At 37.8% G+C, this 21,022-nt stretch overlaps 1 protein-coding gene and 1 pseudogene across 1 annotated transcript in view; one reads left to right on the top strand and one right to left on the bottom strand.

Annotated features, from left to right (window-relative positions):
• Window positions 1-1,316: 1,316 nt before the first annotated feature.
• PNLIPRP3 (pancreatic lipase related protein 3) overlaps window positions 1,317-21,022 on the top strand; it is a 50,054-nt gene continuing 30,348 nt past the window's right edge. Inside the window, exons 1-4 of the mRNA XM_038009587.2 lie at window positions 1,317-1,532; window positions 9,986-10,140; window positions 16,367-16,486; window positions 17,561-17,692. Of these exons, the coding sequence (XP_037865515.1) occupies window positions 1,484-1,532; window positions 9,986-10,140; window positions 16,367-16,486; window positions 17,561-17,692 (456 nt within the window). The 5' untranslated portion in view covers window positions 1,317-1,483. The remainder of the gene's footprint in view (window positions 1,533-9,985; window positions 10,141-16,366; window positions 16,487-17,560; window positions 17,693-21,022) is intronic.
• Window positions 12,705-13,294, bottom strand: LOC119627980 (high mobility group protein B3 pseudogene; annotated as a pseudogene).

Below are 21,022 nucleotides of genomic sequence, written 5' to 3' on the forward strand. Positions count from 1 at the left end.
CTACTAAGTCCCAGACATTGTGCTTGTCACTTGGGATGCAGATATAAATAACATGTAGTCTTCTGAGGGCTCCTACTCATGAATGTATTAAATGTTATTCATACTTATCTTACAGGTATGGCTGAAAACATTGATTCTTGAAGTGTTCCTTGGGAAAAAACAAAAAACAAAAAAACAAAACAGTTGTAACTAGTGAAGCTTTTAGAGGGTGATTTTTCCATGGTATGGGCACCAACAGTGTGCCCAGCACACTGCTTGGTGCTGTTGAATAGTTAATTCTCTAATTACTGCAGGTCCACATGCCAGTGTGGACTGGCTGCCATGAATACCAGAAAATGTTTCAGCCAAATAAAGCATCCAGGACTTGGAGGTACTCTTGTTCATAATCTTTTATTTGTCTAATTCTTGCTTAATGTAACAAAGTTTGTATGAAAAGGCTGTGCCTCATAAATCTTTGAAACTTTAATATTATTTAGTTTCAAAGAATATTTGAAAGAAATTTCTAGAAAGAAAAAGTTAGGAAAAACTAAGAAATAATGTTAGCTATTTTCTATGAGCATTTAAAAATTGAGAAACTGACTAAGAATATCTGTAGATTGAATTGGTCATCACTTTAAGTTAACATAGTAGCCAAAATGGCAAGTTTCTATTACATTAAAGTATATCATGAAGCCTATTGCAATCATGTAAGGGTGGATTTAGCTGTATGTAAACATCAATTTGCCCATATACCCATTAACAGAGTTGAACAATGATGGTGCCAAAAATTAACATGTAATATAGTACTTACTATGTACCAGGTGCTATTCAAACAATAAATAATTCAATCATCTTATTTAACATATGAGCTAGGAACCATGATCATTCCCATTTTACAGGTAAGGAAAGGAATAGTGAGGCTTACTAGCCCAAGGTCACACTGCTAATAAGTGGCAGAGGCAGAATTTGGACCCAGGATTCGGGCTCTGAAGACAATAATGATAACTCCCATATTATACTGCCACACAGGTAAGAGGAAAAGATTAGCTATGTGTGTTATTGAACTTGGAACATCTTGTAGCAGGGTCTGTTTGTATTAAGTGGGATGCTTACACACAGAAATGTGTTAGGAAAAAAAAATTCTGAAAGTGTCTAATCCTGGTTTAGAAAAAAATATTAACTTCTAAATGCTTATTATCTAGTATCTTGTAACCTTAAAGTAACTTTCAAGAGTGACTCAGTTTGTGCTTAACCAAAATATTACTAATAATGAAACAGCAAAACCTTGGAAGTTTCCATTACCAATCACAAGATGTAAGGCACACCCCAATAATTTTATTTACTTTGCAGAGCATAAGGTGGAATAACATGTTCTTCTAAATGTAGAGTTTAAACATTGAGTTGCATCATTGTGAAGAAAACCACTTAGTATTTTAATAGTGAGGTGACTTTACAAGTAAAGATCTTCAAGAAGATTCTTATGTGATTTAAAAAATCAGCTTAGATGCTTGGAATTTGGATTGTTGCATTCTTGTTCTTTGGCACATCAAGAGGTAAGATTCATAATTTATAATAAGTTCTTTAAAAATAATGAGTATACTTACATCTGAAATGTAATTGACATGAACTTATTATTTAGAAATCACTATTGCTAACTTCATTCCTAAGTAGTTTATTGTTTTTATGAATATGTTTAAAAATTGGCTGTTTATATTTCTTCGTATTTATTCATTTTTTCATTTATCATGAAATTATCAATGGACAAGTGCATCACTTAATACTGAATGAGTCTTATGAACATAAAGAAGCATCTGTTTCCAACAACATAAAAGAGTTGCTGGACAGTCTTGTAGTGGGCTCCTAGCTCTGCCACTTACCAGTCTTATGGACTTAGACATTGAAGTCTCAATTTCTTCATTTCTAAGATGAGTACATAGCAATAAATGAGAAAATATACATAAATTTCCAAATTCAGTAGCTGACTCATAGTAGATACTCAATAATTGAATGAATTAACTAATTATTAGTGTCAATTAGAATGTTCTTTTTTTCCACTTGAGTCACAGTTTTCTGGAAGGATATTAGTCTGCGGACATTTCTTAAACGTTAACTCAATATTCATTGACATGTTTGCTCTTTATATATGGACTCCTTAGACATTACTGTGTAAGGAGTTAGTGGTTTGGGCTACTTTTACCATCCATGTTTAATATTGTGCCTATAAACAAACACTAAAATTAGTTGATTTATTTTAACCAAACTAGAATCAAATAATTTCCATGTTGAATGACATCCACCCCTTTGTTGTAAAGTATCATGTAGTTGGTTGAAATAGTATGGTGGTAAGAAGACAGTCATCACATCTAACATTCAGTTCAACCACCGGTTTGAATTATGAATCTTCTTGGGTTTTAGTCCTCATTCTGCTGCTTGGCAGTTACTTAACTTTAAACAAATACTTAACCTTTCTACGCCTCAGTTGATTCATCTGTAAAAACAGGACAGTAACCAAAATAACATTATAGGGTTGTGCAAATTAAATAAGATGCAAGTTGACCATCTCTAACCCAAAAATCTGAAATCTAAACTTCTCCAAACTCTGAAACATTTTGAGCACTAATATGATACCACAAGTAGAATATTTCACATATAAATACTTAACACAAACTTTGTTTCATGCACAAAATTATTAAAATACTGTATAAAATTACCTTTAGCCTATGTGTACAAGGTATATATGAAACAGAAATGAATTTTGTATTAAGACTTGGGCCCTGTCCCCAATATATCTTATTGTGTATATGCAAACATTCCAAAACCCGAAATCTGAAACACTTCTGATCTCAAACATTTTGGATAAGGGATAATCAACCTGTAATTCATGAAAATGCTTGGCATGGGATTTGGGACATACTAGTAGTGAGCAATCAATAAGTGTCCGTTCTTATTTACACAGGTGAAGAAAACAAAACAGAGAGATTCATTGTGTAACATCTTGGTGCTAGCTGGTGGAATTGGCCAATCTTGACTTTCAGTTCAGTGTTTTTTAGTCTCTGACCTCCAGCTCTTCTCTATTGGCTAAAAAATGAAGGAGATAGGACTAGCGTTAGTTTTCATATTTCAAGGACTATATTCTATTTTGCATGATTCTCCTGCCCCAGGACAGTCCTAATTGAATGTTGAAAGCAGTTAGACTGGTGAAGGCAGAATTAAGCAATAGGCGGCTTACCCTGATCTGCTGAGATGATGTTTAAAGCCATGAATACAGACAAGATCATCAAGGGAGTGACTGCAGGTAGAGAAGGAAGATGGAATTACTGAGTCCTAGGACACTTCCTCATTGAGAAATCACAAAGATGAGGGCAAACTAGCAAAGAAGACTGCCAAGAAGTACTCAGTGAAGTGTTAGGAAACTAGGAGAGTTAGCCTCCTAGAAGTCAATTTAACATGAAAGAAATAACAGCATGTTTGTGTGAGGCTAGGAATGATCCAGTAGAGAGGAGGAAAGTTGGTAAAGCAGGAGAAAGAGAAGAGAGTAATGTTGAGCCTTACCCCTCAGTAGGTGAGAGAAGATGGAGTTCTAATAAGATGAAGGTTTGCCTTTGTGAGGGACAAAGACAGTTCGTCTCTTGTGAACGGAGTGAAGGCAGAATAGAAGGGCAGGTATCTGCAGGTAGCTGGATAGACATGCTGGGACCTTGTAAAAGTCCCTTCTCTTTGTTCCTGGTTTCCTATTGAAATAGGAAACAGGGTCATCAGCCAAGAGGGTTGGTGGGCATGAAAGTGTTAGAGGTTTGAGAGGGGAGAAGAATGAAATAACCCAGGAGCCTGGGAAAACGAAGGGCCTAGGAAAATATGATACGATGGCTGGGCAGCTTTAGGATCTGCTTTAATTTCATAACCACAAATTAAAAGTGAGATAGTCAGTACGGTATGTGATTTCCTCCAGGCATATGCAGCTGCACAGGTGCAGGCAGGAAATAGGTGAAGTGTTGGGCTTAACCAGAGTTGTGGTTAAGCCAAGTGAAGCAAGAACAGGAGAGAAGTTCAAGGAGAGTACAGGGGTGTGGTTTTAATTGACTGTAGGATTTACACTGGGTAAGAAGGGAATTGAGGAGAGAAATCGCTGCCTAATAAGAAGTTATTTTAACAAAACACATAGTTATGTAAAATTTAGATAATACATATATTTCTCCTACATACCACGTATCTATTACACAGCTGCCATAAATTTAACAATTGAGTCTACATTCATTTGTATTATTACCTATATCTCATCTATTAAATCTGTAGCAGAGTCCATTGCCGTCAATCTTCTGGTACCTACCATTTATGCTAATGACTTCCAAGTGTAATATCTCCAGCTGAACTTCTCCCTGGAATCCCAGTCTCATATACACAACTGCCTCTGAGATAGCTCCACTTAGGTATCTAATTCATATCGAATCTACATATCCAAAACTGAACTCTCAATATCTACCCCCAAATCTGTTCATCTCAAAGTTTTCACAACTAATGGACTTCCAGGTACTCTGGCCAAAACACCTTGCGTCATCCTTGACGTTTCTTTCTGTCATACCTCACCGCCAGTTAGTCAGCACATCTCTTTGGATCCTCCTTCAAAACCTATGCAGAACCTGACCACTTGTAACCACCTCCACTGCTACCACCCTAGTCTTAGCCACCATTGTCTCTTATCTGATAGTTTGTTATAATAATCTCCTAGCTGACCTCTTCCTCTACCCTTGCCCTGCTTCAATCTCTTCTCAGAATCGACTGAACAGAAGCTAACTCAAGTCAGTCCATGTCACTTTTCTGCTGAGAGTCCTCCAGTGGCTTCCCATCTCACTTCAGAGTAAAAGCCAAAGTCCTCCCAGTGACCTGCCAAGTACTACATGCTTCAGCTCTCTGTTACCGCCTAGCATTGTCCCCTGCTACTCATCCACCTACCCTATTCAAACTCCTGGGGACCAGATGCATTCCAAATGTTAGCTTTTTAAATTATTATTTTAGAAACATGCTATGGTAAACATACTGTATATAATACATAATTTCCAGAAAAATCTAGGACAGCACCCCATATTTAATCACATGAATATTTATGTGGTAAAATACATGCCTATTATCCCACATAATTTAATCTCACATTAAATGGGATAAAGACTATAAATAGCTTTAGGTCTGTTATTGCTGCCAAATTAGTTACTGCAAATTAGAAAACAAGTAAATAAAGAAACCCAAAAGCAACTATGTTTCCCCAGAGATTTTTAGATTTTGAAATTGCAGAATAAGACATTGTGGAGCGGTGTCTTCTCCTTGTCTTCATTCCCTGGGTCCTAGTCTGGGTGCCTCCTAATTCCTCAATCACAATAGGCTCTCTGCTTCCTTGCAGAGTCTTGTACTTTCCTTCCCTCTGTCTGGAATGCTGTCCGGCATATCTGCACGTGGTTTGCTCCTCTCCCCCTCAGGTCTTGATGCAAATGCTACCCTGGACACCCTATTTAAACTGCAAACCACTCCTCACCTAAACACACAAACACCCTCATCCCTTCCCTGCTTTAGGTTCCTCACAGCACCTGTCACTGTTTTAACGTAGCCATTTTTAAAAAACTTATTCTTATTTACTGTCTGTCTCTACATCCCCTACTAGATTATATACTCGATGAGGGCTAGAATTGTTTCTTTCAATGCTGCATTCCAGTGCTAATAGCATCTGGCAAATAAGAGGCACTCAAACAAGCAAATATCTCTTGAATAGAAATTATCGAACCTACTTTCCAGCTTTTTTATGTCTTTGGAAAAGTCTGCTCACAGTAAGACAGAGAAGTGGCTCCTTTAGAAAGTGGAAATTAGGAAGATATGAACTAATATGCCAATTTACATGATTTCTTAACCAATTAACACTAACTTCATGTAATGTGCTGTTTTTCAAATGTTTATTTAAAGAATTCTTAGGCCAAAGGGGAAATAAAGCATTTCAACTAGAGAATATATTAAAATATAAGGACTCAAGAACTGAAGAAACTGGAAACAAATCAGTAAAGGTGAAGAAAGCATTTAAGTAATAAAAATAAAAATAAAGGCCGGGCACAGTGGCTCACGCCTGTAATCCCAGCACTTTGGGAGGCTGAGGTGCACGGATCACGAGATCAGAAGATCGAGACCATCCTGGCTAACACGGTGAAACCCGTCTCTACGAAAAATACAAAAAATTAGCCGGGCGAGGTGGCGGGCGCCTGTAGTCCCAGCTACTCAGGAGGCTGAGGCAGGAGAATGGCGTGAACCCGGGAGGCGGAGCTTGCAGTGAGCCAAGATGGCGCCACTGCGAGGGAGACTCCATCTCAAAAAAAAAATAATAATAAAATAAAATAAAATAAAATAAAATAAAATAAAATAAAATAAAATGCCAGGCGTGGTAGCTCACGCCTGTAATCCCAGCACTCTGGGGTGCCGAGGTGGGCAGATCTTGAGGTCAGGAGATGGAGACGTTCCTGGCTAACACATTGAAACCCCACTAACACATTGAAACCTACTAAAAATACAAAACATTAGCTGGGCATGGTGGCGGGAGCCTGTAGTCCCAGCTACTCAGGAGGCTGAGGCAGGAGAATGGCATGAACCCAGGAGGCGGAGCTGGCATTGAGCCGAGATCGTGCCACTGCACTCCAGCCTGGGCAACAGAGCGAGACTCCATCTCAAAAAATGAAAGAAAAGAAAAATATGCATAGGACACAAATATCTCATCCGCAGAAGAGGTACAAATTGTCAGAAATGCACAAAAGGATATTCAAAGTTTCTGGTAATTAAATAAATGCAAATTAAAATAACAACAGGTTTTCATTCTTGTAGAACATGTGAGGTTGTCATACTGGTGGTACTTACAGAAACTGAAATCTACATACCCTTCCATAGTATGTAGATTGTATTGTTGTTCCCCATATTGACTCTCCATCCCTGTAAGACCCTTATACACATTTACCTTTGGCCACATGACATAGAAGAGAGCATTCTAAGTCTAGACACCTTTAAGAGCCTTTGCATGGTTCCACAGTTGCATCCTTTCCCTCCACCCCGAGAGACACATGCTCAAAACAGAGCCTACTCATTTAGCTTGGGTCCTGCATTGCAGAAGACTGGAAAATCAGAGCTAGGCCCAATCTAAGACCACTGAAGCCAAAAAATAACATGAGCAACAAATAAACCTTAATTTTTGTAAGCCAATGAGGTGTGGGGGGCTGTTTATTACCACAACATAACCTAGCAAAAGCTAGGCTATACCTCCCAGTTCCACTTAGTGATAGAGTAACCAGCATAAGGGTTCAGTTATTTTCCTGCCACAAATAGCAATAGATTTCACTTAGATCATCACTGTTTCTAAGTCTTCATTTTGTCATTTTTTCATATGTATGACACATAAGGCTAAATCTATTTTTGGTATTTTTTATTAGCAGTAGTAAGACAAAAAGGAAAAACCAGACTGGGCATCATTTGGTAAAGAAATACTCTTTCTGTCCTTTTGTGACTTTTTCATTATTATAAAGGTAATTCATATTTATTACTGAAAATTTTATAGCATAGACAAGTATAAATAAGAAAATAAAAACCACTGGGATTCACCATTAATATTTTGATACACTTTCTTTTAATTTTATTTTTTTCCATTACAGATATTATTACAAATTCTCTATAAATGTTTATAATGGCTGCATAATATTCCTCAATACCATAATTTTAAAACTATATCCTTTATTATTGGCCACTGAAGTTATTGATCCAATTTTAATATATTAATTTTAGAGCAAACATTATTTTTACAGAACTATTAATCTTTCAATTTTTTCTTAAGTAGCTTTAATACCTTATAATGTTGCTCAGTCTGCTTTATCACATCTATTTGCCTTTAACTTTACACTCTCTGTGAGTATTTCCTTATGGAAAAAAGAGCACAGTGGCAGATAACCCTGGTAAGCGATAAACACAGAAAATAAGGACTAGTTTTAAAAATCTTCATTTTAAAATCCATAGACTGAATAATGTAGTTGAGAACCTGGAGAAAAAAAGCAACAGAATGCAAAAAATAAAAGCAGCTGGGCATTCTAGGGAAGACAGAAGGCTGTTTTAGAAAGCCATGATCCAACTATGTAGTCACTGGTTCGAATTAGAAAAGGATCAGAATAGATTCCAGGCAGGAGAAATATTAAGAAGCTGCAATATAATAGGAATATATTGAAGAAGGCACATGTTCATTCTTCCAGAAAGAGAAAAAAAGGCAACCAGAGAATACAGGAAAACACAAACAGTACAAGAAAGGCATAATCCAAATATGGAGTAAACTACAATGACACTGATCCTCAGTAATTCAAATATTAGGAAAGACAATTCATTTGCATTGTCTCCTTTGAAGGGAATGAGTGTCTGAACAATGGAAGTGCAGAAAAGGAAATGTAATTATAGCATGTGAGTTGACTGAAGGCAAAAATATTTATCTAGTCATAATAATATAAATTCTGTTCATTGATTCTCAACTTTTTGGAGTCAGCCTGTAGACAAAACATGGAAGGATTAATTATGCTTATAGAGCAAAGTCTGAATATTATCAATCTTGATAGCATGAAAGCAACATTATGAAGTTGACAGACCTTAGAAGCTGGAAGGGAGGCAGAGAGGGAGAGGCAGTACCACTAAAATCTTCCTCTTAGGAAACTGGGAGTCAAGTTCTAACAAATATGATGTATGGATCAAAAAATAGAAAGTTACTATTTAAATTTATAATAGAAGTCAATAAATGAGCAAACAAACAAACAAAAACAAAACAGTGTTATTGACCGCGTTGGAGGAAGAGGTAAGACAAAGTGAAGAGTGGCGTGTGCTGGGTTATTGAGCTGTTATCTCTTGGCTTCAAGCCTGCCCTTCTGGCTGAGCTTTGCTGGGGCTGGAACGTGGCCAGTACCATCCTAACAAGTGTGGGATGATATCTCATTAAGGTTTTGATTTACATTTTCATAGTGATTCACAATGTTGAGCATCTTTTCATATGGCTGTTGGCCATTTGTATGCTTCTTAAGGAAAATGTCTGTTCAGGTCCTTGCCTATTTTTAAATTTAGTTATTTTATTTTTTGCTATTGAGTTGTGTGAATTCCTTAGGTATTAACGTGGAACCACAAAAGACCCCAAATAACAAAGCAATCTTAAGAAAGAAGAACAAAGCTGGAAGCAGCACACTTCCTGATTCAAAACTATACTTACTACAAAACTATATTAATCAAGACAGTATGATACTGACATAAAAACAGACACACAAACAAATGGAACAGAGTAGAGGGTCCAGAAATACACCCATGTGTATATGGTCAACTAGTCTTTGACAAGGGTGCCAAGAATATACGATGAGGAAATGATTGGCTTCTTCACCAAATGGTGTTGGGAAAATTGGATATCCACAAACAAAAGAATAAAATTGAACCCTTATACCATATACAAAATTATAAACCCATGTGTATATGGTCAGCTAGTCTTTGACAAGGGTGCCAAGGATATACAATGAGGAAATGATAGGCTTGTTCAACAAATGGTGTTGGGAGTATTAGATATCCACACACAAAAGAATGAAATTGAACTCTTATGCCATATACAAAATTAACTTGGAATAAAGACTTAAATGTAAGACTTGAAATTATATAACTCCTAGGAGAAAATATAGGAAAAATCTCCTTGTTGCTGGCTTTAGTAATGATTTTTTTTGAATATGACAACAAAAGCATAGACAACAAAAGTAAAATAAATAAATGAGTGGGATTTCATTAAACAAAAATCTTCTGCACAGTAAAGGAACTAGTCAACAAAATGAAAAGGCAACCCTGTAGAATGGGAGAAAATATTTTCAAGCCATAAATCCAATAAGGGGTTAATTTCCAAAATTAAATCCTACTTTAGCTCATAGTGAGAAACACAGCCTCTCTGTAAGCCTAGTTCCTCTATTACTGACACTCCGCCTTTCTGCTGCAGGCAAAGAAGTTTGCTATGAAAGGTTAGGGTGTTTCAAAGATGGTTTACCATGGACCAGGACTTTCTCAACAGAGTTGGTAGGTTTACCCTGGTCTCCAGAGAAGATAAACACTCGTTTCCTGCTCTACACTATACATAATCCCAATGCCTATCAGGTAAGCTAACTTGCAGCCTTTACACATGGATTATTCTAAAATATAAGATTTGCCTATAGATACAAGAAGACATAGATACAGTAACATTTCTTTTCAGTATTATGAGTCAGATTGTTTTGTATGTTATCTGTTCTATATTATCTGTTTTGATATATCTGATTTAAATATGAAGATTGCTCTTATGTTGTTATTTCATAAGAGGTAAAAGACATTATGTTCAGTCAATGTACTAACTGAGAACCTTCCATCTGTAAGACTGTGGATAAGCAACAATGCCTATTATCTATTGAATTGAATAAACAGAACAGTCTTGAGTTTATTATAGTGGAAGAAATGGCATATATAAACAAATACCTTTCTTGCAACACAAATTATGATCTGTGATGTAAGATGCAACTGAAAGACTCTGGGAACAAAGTGAAGAAGAGCTCACGTCGAGGTCAGGGATGGAACCAGGTAACATTTTGAGGAGGACATGTGTTTGAGGTGTATCCTGCAGGATGGGCAAGATGCTCACAAGCAGAGGTAAGCAGGGTAATGGCAAAGGAAGTGGCATGAACATAAAGAAGAGAAACCACAGGCGCGTCTGATGGATGATGTGTTGGGTTAGTGTAGGTTAGTGTAGTTAGTTGGGTACAGAAGGAGTCTTCAAAAGTAAGATTAGTTAGAAAAGTAGTTGAGGAACAAATTGTATAGTTCCTTCCTGTGGAGTTTGTACTTCCTCCTGTAAGTCATGAGGCCCCACTGAGAGCTTTTCAGAGCTGCTTTAGGGCATTTACTGTGGCTGCAGTTGCTCTCTTGTCTGAAGCTGGAAGAGATCAGAGGTGACTATGAGACCACTTAGAACTGTGCTAACATACTAGCCACTGGCCACATGTGACTATTAAAATTACAATTAAATCAAATTAAAAACTCAGTTCATCAGCCACACCAGCCACATTTCAAGTGCTCAATAGCCACATGTGGCTAGTGGCTACCATACTGGACAGTACAGATGTAGAATATTTCCATCATCACAGAAAGTTCCATTTGACAGTGTTAAATAGAAAGCTATAGTGCAGTTTGGATCACACATGGGAAGCAGCCTGAACTGCAGTAAGGAACGTGAGTATGATAATAGAAAATCAACATGATAAACATCATAAACTAGTCTGAGATTTCACACGTAAATGATTGGGAAAATGATAACCCTTTTCTCAAAAAACTTGAGGATAAAAGAGGAGTTAGATTGTGGACAGGTGAGGCTTGAGCAACCTATTGGAGATGTTAGTCTGACAGCCAAGCAGGCAGCCCAGAACTGGAGAAAAAGATTCAAAAGTCTTCTGGCTGGAGTTGAAAATTGAAACCAAAAGAATACATGAAATCTCAGAAGCAGAGAAACGAGGGCAGGACTAGGAGTGGATGGAGGATCTATATTTAGGGAGCAGGGAAAAAGGGGGACCAGAGAAGATCATTTCCAGTCTTTACCTGAATCTGTAACCTTGGGGCTTACTTTCCATCCAGCCCATCACACACTGCTGGGCCTTGCCAGGCAAGACAGTCTTCTCCTATGCCTTCCTACCATACAAATATGGTCTGATTTGTAGCTGTCTACTCACCAGACACACATACATATGTACACACTACTCTTTACTGAAATTTGCCATCTGTAGATGAGTATTTCCCTAATGTCCTTCACACCTTCTCCACTTCCCTCCATTTGGAAAGAATCATGTGTAATTAAACCAGATCTGTACCTGAATTTTGTAATGGATACAAGCCCGATTGTTTGCTGTTAAAGTGTTTTTCAACAACTAAGATATAGGATAAATCAAGTTATGTACTTAAAACAAGGATTTCCCCAGGCCTGTCCCATATGCTATATGAATTTGACCAATTCTGTAGATGTGGCTGTCTCTAGAACAAGGAAAAAAAGTTCTTACTATGGGTATAGAGACCTTATAAAGAAATATTCCTCAAAAGTTTGAGTTTTATAATTATCAAGAAGTAAAGAGAGGAATATTACTTAGCTTTAAAAAGAAGTGAAATGCTAATACATAATATAACATGGATGACTCTTCAAAACATTTTGCTAATAAGCCAGTCACAAAAGGACAAATAATCTATGGTTTCATTTATAGGAGATACCTGGAGTAGGTAATGGAAGTTCCTGTTTAATGGGTACAGAATTTTAGTTTGGGGTGATGAAACAGTTCTGGAGAAAGGATGGTAGTGATAGCTGCATGACAACATGAATGACTTAATGCCACTGAGTTTACCCTTTAAAATGGTTAAAATGTTGATTTTAATGCTATGTATATCTTAACTTTCTTTGCATTTTCATTTTAAAAATGTTTGGAAATATGTACAACTTTCATACAGTTTCAGGGTGCTCCAGACACCTGTGGCCACTTCATGTAAACCACTGACTATTTCTAGAGCACTTTCAGAGACTACAATATGATCATGATCAAACTTTGTAATTAAACCTAATGAGGGCAACAGACACTTCTCAAATAAGAAATGTATCAGTTACAGAGCTCGCCTACTCTAAGTATTCACAAGGAGACAGATAAACAGTTTCTTTATTCCTCCTCCCCCTCCTCCTCCTCTTCCTCTCCGTCTTCTTCATCTTCCTCTTCCATCTTTTCCCGGGCAACTTTAGCAGGACGCTATGTGCCATCAAACTTTACTTTCGACTTAGAGTCAGCAACATCCTTCTCATACTTCTCCTTCAGCTTTGCCACCTTAGTGATGTAAGGCTGCCTTTTTGCTGTCATTTAAGTTATTCCACATCTCACCCAGCTTTTTTGCCACGTCTCCAATAGAGATGCCAGGGTTTGTGGATTTGATCTTGGCGCAGAATTCTGAATAGAACAGGAAGAATCCAGACGGTGGCCTTTTGGGGGCATTAGGATCCTTCTTCTTGCCTCCCTTAACTGGTCTATAATCCTTCATTTCCCGATCATAGTGCACTTTAATCACCTTTGCCATTTCATCAAATTTAGATTTCTCTTTCCTGGACATTGTCTTCCACCTCTCAGAGCACTTCTTGAAAAATTCTGCAAAATTGACAGGGACCTCTGGGTTTTTCTTCTTATGTTCTTCTCTGCACATATAATAAGGCATAAACAGACATCTTGCCCTTTGGTTTCTTGGGGTCACCTTCAGCCATCCTGACTGTATTGTTTGCTAGCAGATTAGCTTTTTTTTTAAGTGAAGAGAATCTATGCTGAATACAAGTATTTTGGGGCAGCTTCTCTCCCTTTTAGGATGGTCAGGGCATATTTATCCACTTAGGACTAACTCTATTCCCTGATCTTCACTCTTAGGGCTAATCAGGCTCATGGATCCTTTTATCCTTTCATATAAGTGGCCATGCACTTGAATTCTGTGGAGCATGGCCAGTAAAACAGAAGGTGATAAAGACAGTGTTTAGGTGAAGCTGGGTCCTCTTGCCAATGAAAAGAAAATTGGAAAACTAAATACTTCCCTAAATAATGTTCTTCACACCTTACCTACTTCCCTCCATTTGGAAACAATCCTGTGTAATTAAACCAGATATGTATCTGAATTTTGTAATGGATGGAAGCCTATTGTTTGCTGTTAAAGTGTTTTTCTAACAACTGTGATATAGGATGAGTCAAGGTGTGTAATTAAAATAAGGATTTCCACAGGCCTGACTCATATGTTATATGAATTGGACTCATTTATAAACAAATCAGAAATTAACTCTACACAGTTAACATACTCCCTTCTCCAAGTGAGGAATTGTCAAAGGTAAACGTGGTGTGGTACAATAAACTTGGTGTCCTGGAAGTCACAGGTCTTTACAGTTAACTTTTCACCTTTCTGTAAGAATAAAACCAACCTACTTCACCCATGAATCCATGACACCTTAACCTATAGTGACTTATGCAGTCACTGGTGGTGATGGACATGTTGCACACTTCCAGTAGTTTCTGTGTCTGCAGCTTTAGTCAGGGTTAGAATATACCTAACTGGTAACTATTTTTTACTTGCTAGCGATGATATCACTGGAAATGTAGTCTTCAGAATAGATTGATCTCATACCTATTATGCTTCATGTCTACTCAGTCAAAGAATGCTAAAAGGCCCAGATAAACCTTGATACTTTAATTCACTCTTCCTCTCGATAACCTATTGTGTACGATATTGGCATCATTTCCTGGTTTCTATCCTTGTGGCAGCAGAATCTAAGCTTTCTTCTTTTGATCCCATGATGCTGTGTGGAGTTTCCCACGCTTATGTTGAAAAGCTACTTTAGAGGGTTGTGCCAGAGTGAATGTGAAGTGAACCAAAGTGTTTTCTCCACCTATGCTACTTGATGAAACTCCTCAGTGATCTCAGACAAGATCACCCATATCAGCATACCTGGATGGAAACCAGATGGCAGATGGCAGACAGACATGTGCAGTGCATGATGTGAATGAGCTCCTCTTTACACTAGCATGACAACAGATGCTCAGACCTCACAATACTTGTTAGAATGCCACTTGGAGGTTTGCTTGAGGTCTCACCTATTCAAACTATTCTCATGTTGAGAAAAGAATAAACATATTTTTTTGGATTAAATTCCCTCCAAACGGTTTTTCTGATGTAGAAACGGGACTATAGTAGGTGTTTGAGGCTCTCCAGCTGGGCCTAAGAGAGTTGAAATGAGTGAGCATCTGGATTCTCTTAGATACATAGATGGAATCATGTTTTTGTACTTGGATTGGATTATTTAGCAGAAAAATGCTTCCTAGAAGGCCTGAAGACAATTGATTTTATTGCCCACTTCAGCAAATCCCACATCTGGTTTGGGCCCTATCAGCAGAGAAAACCATAATCAGAACATGACTTGAGAGCCCAGTGGTTAAGCACCTAACTTCAAAGGCCATGTGGATTTGAACCCTGGCTCCAGGATTCATTAGCTGCAGTACTTTTTGGCAAGTTACTTGGCCCCTCAGTGCCCCCTTTTCTAATTTTTAAAATTAGTAGCTACCTCACAGTGTTGTGAGAGTTAAATGAGCTACTCCATAAAGTGCTTAGAACAATGCCTGGCAAATAGACAGATAGGAGTGTTAGCTATTATAATTACTGAGCAAGCCAGCTTATGACTCTCATAACCATTAGCTTACAGTCTTGGAGACACTTTACCTAGCCAGCAAATTGTATGATTAATTGCATTACTATTAAACACAGGTAGCCAGAAATAGGCTCTTTGTTTGAATTTCATAAATATCTAAATGTATTGCTTCCAGGTTATAGGATTCACCACAGTCAGAGTTGCTATTTGCTGATTTAAGTATTCATTTTTTCCAATAGAATCGCTTATACTTGTGCCTTTTATTGTTTTAAATAACAAAATCACTTAAATGTATAGTCTCCTGAAGTCTTTGAGAGTTTTGTTGTTAAGGCAATCCAACAAAATACAAGCAATACAAAATAATATTTGACATAGTCATATAAAATTATCTTCAATATGCTGGTATATTTCATGCAATGAGATTCTAACCTCAATTCCTTACTCATAAAGTGGGGTGGACAACCTCCATTTTTGCCATGTTTTTGGCATGCTTCTAGGCATGTTTTAATTCTCATGAATTACACTGATCACTGAGAAATGTTATACAAAAGTAAGATTTATTGAAATTCTGATTTAAACTTTCCTACGTTGTCTTGCAAACATTACTTTAAAAATCAAAGATTTTTTCTCTCCTTGTGTTGAATTTGTATACTGCATTGTATGATGCATTAATTTTTTGAGCTAGATGTGGTGGCTCATGCCTATAATCCCAGCGACTCAGGAGGCTGAGGTAGGAAGATCACTTGAGGCCACGAGTTCAAGATCAGCCTAGGCAACATAGTGAGACCCTGTCTCTAAAAAAAAAATTGTTTATAATTAGCCATGTGTGGTGGCATGTGTCTGTAGTCCAACTACTGAGGAGGCTGAGGCGGTCAGATGGCTTGAGCCCAGGAGTTTGCAACTGCAGTGAGTTATGATGGAGTCATTGCACTTCAGCCTGGGCAACACAGTGAGACCCTGTCTCTAAATAATAATAAAAATAATTTATGGTTCTTTTATAGTATGTAGCAGTAACTATTTAGTAAAAATATGTTAAAGAAGGTTGTTAAAAATCAAATTTAGTGAAACACTTTTGAGCAGCTTTGGAATAGGTCTACTAACTATTAAATAATTTTTAATTACTATTTTTCCTTAATGTCTTCCTGCTTGAAACAGGAGATCAGTGCGGTTAATTCTTCAACTATCCAAGCCTCATATTTTGGAACAGACAAGATCACCCGTATCAACATAGCTGGATGGAAAACAGATGGCAAATGGCAGAGAGACATGTGCAATGTATGACATGAATAAACTCCTTTTTACACTAGCATGCAAGCTTTATGTTTAACATGAATGTACTTTGCAAGGTATTCATGTATATTCATGGAAATCTTCCATTCAGTTATCCACAATTATCCGTGTTACAGGGCCTCAAATGAGTTATTCATTTCACATTTATTTTTATTATAAATTGCATAGATTACAAGGGGAGCAAATTTGTATAATCACTCTTGAATAAATTCTTCTCTTGACAGAAGATTAAATGGTATGATCAATTTCTCATTTAATTTAAGAAAAACAATTTCCAAGTTAACTCGACAAAATTAATCTTTCTCTCCTATACTTAAGATTAATAGACTGCTAACATCATAAGCAATTAAATATTTATAAGGCCATATAGTGAAGATAATATTAGTACTATCTCACTGAGTGAGAATTAAATTTATGTGTATGTATTTTATATATACTGAATATATGTGTTTATATATATAAATTTAATTCTCACTCAATGACATAGGTACTAATGTATAGGTGCTAATTACTAATATGTGTGTGTGTGTACATATATATATATGGGTTAGGACAGAGCCTAGCCTGTAGTAGGTTCTCTATTAATACCTATGTGTTAGTCCATTTTCATACTGCTATAAAGAACTGCACTAGACTGGGTAATTGATAAAGGAAAGAGGTTTAATTGACTCACAGTTCAGCATGGCTGGGGAGGCCTCAGGGAACTTACAATCATGGCAGAAGGCACCGCTTCACAAGACAGCAGGAAGGAGAAATGCCAAGTGAAGGCGGAAGAGTCCCTTATAAAACCATCAGATCTCATATGAGAACTCACTAGCAGGAACACAGCATAGGGGAAATCGCCCCCGTGATTCAATTACCTCCACCTGGTCTCTCCTTTGACACGTGGAGATTATGGCGATTATGGGGATTACAATTCAAGATGAGATTTGGGTGGGGACACAAAGCCTAACCATATCAACCTACTAGTATAATTTCTTATTATGGAATCAAGTGTTAAGACACGTCGGTTTCCTTGAACACTTATTTCTTTAATATTTATGTGACTCTTTGTGCCAGGTGTTGCTACAGCTGGAAGATATAAACTGCATCAATTTAGACTGGATCAATGGTTCACGGGAATACATCCATGCTGTAAACAATCTCCGTGTTGTTGGTGCTGAGGTGGCTTACTTTATTGATGTTCTCGTGGTAAGAAGACTTGATTTTTTTAAAATTATATTGAATTGGTTTTGGATATTAACACTCAGAAGTTGGGACAGTTGAATGTCTTTTTTTATTAGCTTAGACAAGTACTGAACACGTGAAATAATAAGCATTTGTACATGGCAGACAGAAAAGGAAAAGTTTCTTCGTAGTAGAGTCTGTGGTTATTTGAATCATCACTAGGTGGCAGTGTGTCTACACAGGCTCATCACTAAAAACTACCCCCGCAAGGTCAGTGCCCTGGTCAGCATGTTAGACCATCTCGATCAGTTTCATCACATTGTAAATCTATCCTTAAAATTATAAATTCTTACCATCTTACAAATATTTTTTGTTTAGAATATGACACGTATTTTCACACAAAAAGAGGGCTCTGTGCCTGTGAATTAGTTAGGTCTGTAAGCCAGTTTAGACACAACTATTTAACCCACATATTCTCTAAAAGAATAAAATAGATCTTGCTATTTATTAGGCCTATACTCTGCGACATTTACGAATCTCCAAATGCTTTCCAAAAAGTAATTTCCCACCCTAAAATGCAGGGTAGTAAAATCTGAAGATGCATAATCCTTTCAGATTTTTAAAGAGGGTTCATTCATTCATTCAACAAATATATGTTTCACTCTGCACTTACTGTGGGCTGGGCATGGAAGATATGACTTGTAAGTAAGACAGCATTTCTGCTCTGACAAAATGTACACCCTAGTAGGCAATGGAGGCACACACAGAAACCAATGAACAAGAAAATGTCAGTTGGTGACAAGTAGTGGGTGAAGAAAATGCAACGCAGTAGAATGGAAAGTGGCAGGAGCAGAAACAAATTGGATGAGCAACCAGGTTGGGTGATATTTGAACATCACGACTGTCAGTAAACATCCTGAAGAAGAAATTAGGAATCCAAAGACTCATTTATGCCCCAGCACTTCTCTATCTTCTCTTCCCACTCTGTCAGGGAAGACTAGGGTACAAGATCTTTAGAGACAGTCTTTGTGTACAAAGGATGAATTCAGATTCATCTTCATCTTTTCTTTAGAGAAAAAAAAAAAAAAGCCAGCTGTAAGCTTTTGTGAATTTCTTCATTGATCTTAGGGCCTGAGCTGTGGGCTTTCCTATGTCCAGTAAATAAATAATATTGGTTCATAGGAAGCTGACAGGAGATGTTTGCAGAACTGAAGGGGAAAATGTTTGTTGAATTAAATGTTCATTGAATTGAATAGGCCACCTTGGAGTGGGAAAAGGGTTTAGGGTGAGTGGGCTCCGGGGCCTCTGGGGATAATTCAGGATTCAAGCTTAAAGAAGGAGCAGCTAAAAGAACAGCTGACACTCTTCTTTACCTCTCTTTCTGTCATCTCATCACAAGTTACTAGGCCACTACAGTTCACCACCTGGATTGGTTCTGGGGCAAGCAGGTGCCTGGGAATGGGGTAGGAAGATGGGGAAGAAGGAGAACAATGAAGGGGATAAGGGCTGAGAATGATCTCAAATACCAACCTATATAAGGAGATAGGAAAGAAAATAGACATTTAAAAAAATAGTGGTGACAGTCGGCCAGGCGTAGTGGCTCACACCTGTAATCCCAGCACTTTGGGAGGCCAAGGTGGTGGATCACAAGGTCAGGAGATGGAGACCATCCTGGCTAACATGGTGAAAACCTGTCTCTACTAAAAATACAAAAAATTAGCCGGGAGTGGTGGCAGGCACCTGTAGTCCCAGCTACTCAGGAGGCTGAGGCAGGAGAATGGTGTGAACTGGGGAGGCGGAACTTGCAGTAAGCCAAGACAGCGCCACTGCACTCCCGCCTGGGCGAGAGTGTGAGACCCCATCTCAAAAACAAACAAACAAACAAACAAAATAGTGGCAACAGTAGAGAAATGGATGTCCTAATGACCATGTAGCATTCATTGGCAGTTATTCACATATGTAAATGAGAAAGAAAATATTCTTTATTCTGTGACTTATAAAACTGTCATAACTGGTGGAAAAATGGAACATTTGATCAAATGAAAAATGTATGCAAGTAAAATCAATTGTTTGATTTTTGTGATAATTATGAGAGCCTGAAACTTAAGTGAAACTAAAAGATGCTTGCTCAGGAGTGACATTATTAAGGTAATAGAATAGGAAGACCTAGATCCTTCTTTCTCCAACAAGCAAACTGATTCAACAACAACACGCAGACAAATTTTCTTCGTGAGAAATTCAGAAACTAGTTGAAAGGCTCTTACATCCTGGGTGAATATAAAACCAGCTACGATGAAGGCAGGAGGAAAATTTGAGATACCTTCTTGTCTTAACTTCTACCCCTGACCCAGCACCATATGATCTGAAGGAAACTCCTAGCTTCCCGTTTCACCTTGTGGATGGAAAAAGTGGAACTTCATACCCAATGTTTCAGTTTTTCTGGGGGCTGCTCAGGGTAATCACTTCAATATCACATGTCTTGGAGCATTGATAGAACCCAGAATACTTTAGTACCTAGGGGCCAATGAGAACAAAGATGGGAAGAAAGATGGCATTCAAGCAGTTACTATAGCCTCTTCCCCTAGCTCAGTGCAGACAAAGTGATTGGGTAGAATACCCTCGATCCCATGTTTTCCTTGGGAGGAAAAGAGTTAGACTGCAAATCAAAAGCTCCAACTTTTCCAGGGGCTGCCTGAGAGACTGACTGATTTCTGTCTTGACTCTCTTGGAAGTGCTGATGGCACTCAGCTTACTCCAGATGCTGAAGGCTGCTAAGCATAAAGATAGCGATTTGGACCAGCACAAAGGTTTGACAGGTGCCTAGAATTGTTGGCTAGGCGGATTGGTGAGAGTCTTCTTCCACAAAGAACAATCCATGAACACCCTGGCAGAGGTGGCTATTTTTTCTAATGTGCAAATACCGACATAAAGAGTCAAGGAAAATGAAGAAACAATATATACCAAAGAAACAGATTCATCTACAGAAACAAACCCTAATGAAAGAGAGATATATGTTTAACTGACAGAGAATTCAAACTAACCATCATAAAAATGTTAAATGAGGTCAGGAGAATATTGCATGAACGAAGCGACAACTTCAACGAGAAGATTAAACAAATATAAAAAGTACCAAATAAATCTTGGAGCAAAAGAATATAATAATTGAAGGCTGGGTGTGGTGACCCATGCCTGTAATCACAGCACTTTGGGAGGCCAAGGCAGGCACATCACTTGACGTCAGGAAGCCGAGACCAACCTGGCCAACATGGTGAAACCCCATCTCTACTAAAAATACAAAAAATTACCCAGTCATGGTGGTGCACCTGTAATCCCAGCTACATGGGAGGCTAAGGC

Source organism: Chlorocebus sabaeus, chromosome 9 (assembly GCF_047675955.1).
Source record: "Chlorocebus sabaeus isolate Y175 chromosome 9, mChlSab1.0.hap1, whole genome shotgun sequence".
Classification (NCBI taxonomy): domain Eukaryota; kingdom Metazoa; phylum Chordata; class Mammalia; order Primates; family Cercopithecidae; genus Chlorocebus; species Chlorocebus sabaeus.